Source organism: Glycine max, chromosome 13 (genome assembly GCF_000004515.6).
Source record: "Glycine max cultivar Williams 82 chromosome 13, Glycine_max_v4.0, whole genome shotgun sequence".
NCBI lineage: Eukaryota > Viridiplantae > Streptophyta > Magnoliopsida > Fabales > Fabaceae > Glycine > Glycine max.
Window position 1 is genome coordinate 39,998,887 of NC_038249.2, and position 6,000 is coordinate 40,004,886.

Here is a 6,000-nt window from a genome sequence, read left to right on the forward strand (position 1 = left end):
CATAAAATTAACAATTCTAATAAATTTACTTATCATAAAAATTTAACATGTCTTGCAGGCAATTATTATCATGGTTTGTTTGCAAGAATTATCCCAACAAGCTTAGACTCAATTTGCCTAACATAATAAGCTAGATTAGCATGTCCTTAATCCATAAATTTGGAATGTGACAAAAAAGTAATATATTAAAATTCATCATAAATAAAATTGACCGAGTTAGTATATCTTTTAAAATTCCTGGTTTATTCAAAATAATAATTTGACAGAAGAAAGGTATTAGGTATATGTCAGACTAGCACCGCGATCGAACTTGTTTGCTTGCTGATTAGGGGGCTAATTACTTTAGTTGACAGCTTTTACGGGTTAAAATTTGTTTACGATTCCAATTCCAATACCCCTCTCTTCAATATAAGGTCCGTTAAAAATCTTAATTTTCGTCTTTAACATTCTGGAATGTTCAAGAATAAGCTGGTCTGTTCTTGGGATTTCTGGTAATCTTCTAGCACGAAGATAAATTTATTTTTTAATAGAAGGGTTCTTGGTCTTTGATGGTACCATTTTTGAATTTTTCAGACGTGGTCTATGATCGGTGCCTGTTCAATTTCGGGCAAAAGACGCATGCTTATTACACTAATTAATTCAAAACGTCGGATTCAAACAACTTTAATTCGGCTATCAAAAGTCAAAACTAGGATAGTCAGAGAGGAATAATGGGTGGTTGGGTATTCATGCAAAATTTCCAGAAACTAGACTAAGGAAAAGATGATTTAGACTAATTAGAGGGAAGAGGAAAAGATGTCCCTCCCATAAAGTCACGCGTGTATTAATACTGACCAAAGTTACAAATGATGAACATAAAGTATGAGTTCATTTGTGTGAACATAAAGTATGAGTTCATTTGTGTGGTTATTAATCTTACTAATTACCATGCATCTAAGTCAGAAAAAATCACTACAGTTCTTCTTTGAAAGCTGACTGCCTCAGATTGTTCCTTCTTTGAACAGTGTAAGTTATGCCTCACTCCAAGTTGTGCTCACTTGCCACTTGGTACTTATTGTAAGAGATTATTTTTGGGTGTCTTTAAATTGGGGAGCAAAGTACAATTTTTTGCTTGAGATCTTTGGATGCGATTGACTTCATTAGTCTGCTATAATTTAGTTTGAATTCATGAAAAATGTCGTGTAATTAATGTATTTACATCAAATTCAATTTAGATTAATTCTTTTTGGTTTGTTTTTTTAGGTTTATGTTTTGTCACTTGAGACTTAAAGGCTAGAGTCTTTAATTCAATCAAGTTTTCTTTTCTTTTGATAAAAAAATCTATCGTTGAAAAATCTGTATTTTAGATTTTTCTGATTAATTTATTTTCATCATTTATAATTACAATCCAACCAATAAATTATCAAAAAGCATTTTTTGTTATGTGTATATTGTCAAATTTTATCATTTCATTTCTTGTAATTTTATGAGAAAAAAAGTTATACACAAACATAATATAAAATATTTTTAAAAATAATTATATAACTAATTTATAAGATTCTTATCACAAACTTTTGATTAAAATTTAGAGTAAAAGTTATGCACAGTTTTCTTTCTTACATATAGGTGGTTTTATTTCCATTGATGATTAATGATCTTAACTAAAATGAATTTGGCAGGTCGAGATTAGGATATTTTGAATAGAATGATTATTTTATTAAGATTAAAAATTGTGATTATGAGAATCTGAAGCATGATTGGAGCAGCGGCACGTAGTAGGATGATTTGACAAGTTGATGGGAGAATGACGCGTAGGGTGAGAGACTCGTCAAAGAGATTCACTGGGAATGCCACGTGTCAGAGAGTGGAGGACCAAGAACGACTGAGCTGTGCCGTGGTTAGCTGACTCCATGGGTTGGTTTCTTCCAAAAAGTAAAAAACATAACATAAAGGAACCTTTCACTTTGCCTGCACCCACACCGCTCTCTCTCTCTCCACAACTCTTTCTCACCCGCTAGGGTTTCCTTCCATCGCATCTTGATTTCGCAACCTCGTCTAGCAATTCTCCATGGAGGTAACAAAGTTTCGATAACTCCGCTGCGTGCTCTCAATTTCCCCCCTCTTTTATTCCACGCCTTGTTCGTTTTCGTTTAGGGAATCTGCTTGTTTCTTCCGATATTCTTAATTTGATCTGATTCCTCGCCAGTTATTGTTTTATTTATTTATTTTTTTTTTGGAGCGGTGTTGTTTGTTTTGTGTCGATTTCAGTGTGGTTTTGTTTTTGTAGGGTGCTGGGATGGAAGAGAATAATATTATTAATGATGATAATAAGTCTGAGGCGCATTTGACTTCTGCCGCTGCTTTTGTGGAGGGTGGAATTCAGGATGCTTGTGATGATGCTTGCAGCATATGCCTTGAAGCTTTCTGTGATAGTGATCCCTCCACGGTATGGTTCTGTAGGTGTTAATTTATATGTTATGGTAGTGATTACTGTGTGTCTACTCTGTTGATCAAGCTACTCTTGTACCCTTGTTGTTGCAGGTGACAAGTTGCAAGCATGAGTTTCATCTTCAGTGCATTCTGGAATGGTATTGCTATTTGGCTTCATTAATTGAATCTTTCGGGTCAATCATGGGGATTAATTTTGATGGGGCTGGGCTGTACTATGTTGGTAATGATGGGTGTTTTGCTTGCTTGCTTATTATTATTGCTGTGTACTGCTACTGTTATGGCTGCTGCGATGTGTCTTGGTCACCGAAGTGGTTTTCTCAAGTAAACAGTTTATATGGCTGTATATTTTTCCTCATATTGGTTGAAGAAAGGGCTCCTTGATAAGGTTTTTTTTTGTAATGATTTAAAGGAAAACACAAATCTGGTGCCCAGTTTAAAATAAGATATCTCTATCAGCTGAAAGAGAATGTATCATGAATTTTATTCATGCGATTGAAGTTATTTGTTTGAAGTTGGAAGCATTCACAGTTCTGGAGTCCTACTTTCATTGGCCTTGCTTTTAGTAAATAAATAAGATGGGTATGCAGGCATGGAAGACCCAGTACTTGAGGATGTTATGGCCTATGGTTCTCGGGGCTTATGTCAACAACCCATGACATGCTCCCTGAAGTCATTATATCATCATTGCTTAAGACACTATTGATCTATAGTCATACCCAACAAATTTTATAAACCATAAACCAGTAATAACAGGAACTTTATTATTAGCATTCTAGAATCAAAATTACAACCATTATGCAGTTGTTACTCATATATTGGCCCCTTTTCCATGTCAACTTCCTCAGCTACTTGGTCAATTCATTGCTGTCCAAGTGATATGTTCCTCTAAATAAAGGGAATGTCTTAGACAGTCTTCTAGTCTGTGTTTGATGAGTTAAAGTTGCACTTTTTTTACTGTTGAATATTGATACTCTGATTTTGAAGTCTGTAGATATGGACATTTATTTGCTAACATGCTCCTGTTGGGGTTCACAAATATTTTATATACATATTTTCATATTTCTTCCTTGTCTTGTGGTTTATTCTTTAATTTCATGAACTTCTTGTCCTGGAGAAAAAAAAATGTTGGTATCAAGGGAAAAAGCATTGGCTAAATCTGTACTCGTCGCCACAATCCAATTGTTGTCTGAATCACTTAACAATATTTGGAGGATAGACTTTGTATTCAATTCTAACTCTTATGTTGTAGGTGTCAAAGAAGCTCCCAGTGCCCCATGTGTTGGCAACCTATCAGTCTCAAAGATCCAACAAGGTTTGTAGTTTTTTTGTATGTTGTTTATTTTATTTATCTGTCCCTGTCATTTATTTTTGATATTTACTCACATTTTTTGTTTTGTATTTGCAGCCAAGAATTACTTGAGGCAGTGGAAAGAGAGCGGAACTTTAGGTTCAATCCATCTAGAAATGCCACCATATTTCATCATCCAACACTGGGGGATTTTGAGTTACAACATGTATGTGGTCTACTTATACTAGATTGGAAACATTTTGTACTGTTATCGTGCATGATGTGATTTTTAAGTTCTCATGCAGTTGCCAGTTGGAGCTAGTGATGCTGATCTTGAAGAGCGCATTATCCAACACTTAGCTGCTGCAGCAGCGATGGGAAGAGCACGGCACGTTGCTAGAAGAGAAGGCCAGAGAAACAGATCATCAGCTCAAGGTCGCCAACATTTTTTGGTTTTTTCAACTCATCCTAATTCACCACCCATGGCTCCTGCTTCTTCCTCTCCATCTCAGAGGGGGGATGATGAACCAACTCCTACAATTGATGTTGCCAATCTGTCTCCAACTCCTGCAACTGGAGAAGAATCATCGCAGCCGACTTTAGTTTCGCCTGTTCAAGCAGAACAGGTGTCTGCTTCAGGATCTGGAACTACTGCTCTTGCTACAGATCATCAGGGATCATCCTACAACAATAGGTAATCTTCATTTTTCGGTTTTTGAATTTCTGGATCATATTAATGTTTTCAAATTCATAATTGGCTAGTATTCTACCTTTAGAAGTTCTCAACTGTTATGTCTGAAACATCATACAGGAGATCTCCTAATCAGTCATCTCCAAGTAGTCAAGACAGAGCAGGACCATCAGAATTACAGTCATTTTCAGAATCTCTGAAATCTAAACTGAATGCTGTGTCAACAAGGTAGTGGTCTATCCTATGTCACATGTGGTGTGGTACAGTACAATTGAGGAGTTCTCCCATTGTAATTTGAACTTCTGTTTTCTTGTCTTTCAGATACAAGGAATCAATTTCCAAGAGCACAAGAGGGTGGAAGGAGAGATGGTTCTCCCGTAACAACACTATGTCTGACCTTGGATCTGAAGTTAGGCGAGAAGTTAATGCAGGGATTGCAACTGTGTCACGCATGATGGAACGCCTGGAGACCAGAGACAATAATAGAAGCAATAGCAATTCTGCTCCAAGTAATATAGAGGATGGTTCAGTGCAGGGATCTAATGATCAGACTTTAACAGCAGGCAATGAAGGGGGCTCTCTTGTGAGAGACAATAACACAAAAGCTTCTTGTGCTGCAGGTTCTAGTTCGAACTAAGCATATAGAAGGAATTGCTTGAACTCTGAGATTTGTTTTGTCCAAAAGGTAAAATTTTAATTACACCGAATTTTTAATTTAATGTGAAGAACTAAAGATCCTACATGTTTTGATTACAACCTCATCAGAAGTATTTCCTTTTGTGATGTAATTACTGTTCCACACATCCTTTGTAGATATTACTTGCATTTTCTTGTTATCATTGTCTGCATGCTCTTGTCTTTATCCTTGTGAGATTTTGCTGTTGAATAAAATAGCTATTTATTAATGTTTAATCAGGACCTTGATATGGATTTTTGTTGCTTTAATAAAGCATGGCAGATATTTTTCTAATCCATTTTTTAAATTGACTTCTTCTCTTTTCTCTCATCAGTTCTTATTATACCATAACATTGCTTGCGTGTGCTGATTGTTTACCCGATTGAGTGTTTTGTTAAGAATGTTGTGCTAATTGATGTTTCTATGGTATCAGGAAGAAATAGAATTGCCCATTGGGGATGTGAAATTCCATGGATGGCATTGCCTATTGGCTGGCGCAGACCAGGCAAGTGATAATCCATTGGCCTGCAGAAGACCAACAATTGTGATATTGGAAATAAAAAACTTAAAAAAGGAAGCAGTGGTCTCTTTCGTTTGAAACCTAGGAACCTATATATGATTGTATATTCACATTGTAAACTTATTTATGGATATTCCTCAGATAATCTTTGCATAAAGTACTGTGTTTCTTTCTTCTACTTCCAGAGATAAATCACTGTTTTAAACTTAACGTTAATTGGGGTATTAAGTCATTCTCTGGAAGTTCTGTTCGATTGTGAAACACAATCAGAGCAGTGTACATCCTACCATTGCTGTAAAAATTGCTATTACTCGGTAGGATCGCCCGATTCTACGAGTTTCATCCCCTTCTGTGTTGGATCGCGCACTTAGGATCACAACCTTTTGTGATTGGAC

At 36.0% G+C, this 6,000-nt stretch overlaps 1 protein-coding gene across 1 annotated transcript; it reads left to right on the forward strand.

The window, feature by feature from the left end:
* The first annotated feature begins 1,754 nt into the window (after positions 1 to 1,754).
* Positions 1,755 to 5,762, forward strand: LOC100814908 (E3 ubiquitin-protein ligase RHF2A). The gene is made up of 9 exons (XM_003543349.5): positions 1,755 to 2,053; positions 2,267 to 2,425; positions 2,521 to 2,567; positions 3,680 to 3,742; positions 3,836 to 3,944; positions 4,024 to 4,412; positions 4,530 to 4,637; positions 4,731 to 5,094; positions 5,519 to 5,762. The coding sequence occupies exons 1-8, from the start codon at positions 2,048 to 2,050 to the stop codon at positions 5,044 to 5,046; spliced, it is 1,197 nt and encodes a 398-aa protein (XP_003543397.1). The 5' UTR covers positions 1,755 to 2,047; the 3' UTR covers positions 5,047 to 5,094; positions 5,519 to 5,762.
* Positions 5,763 to 6,000: the final 238 nt, after the last annotated feature.

Bases quoted from the DNA above. Each gene is read 5' to 3' on its own strand.
- LOC100814908 (XM_003543349.5), top strand. The intron at 2,568-3,679 runs GTATTGCTATTT...CTTATGTTGTAG, and splicing joins CTTCAGTGCATTCTGGAATG to GTGTCAAAGAAGCTCCCAGT. The intron at 3,743-3,835 runs GTTTGTAGTTTT...TTGTATTTGCAG, and splicing joins AGTCTCAAAGATCCAACAAG to CCAAGAATTACTTGAGGCAG.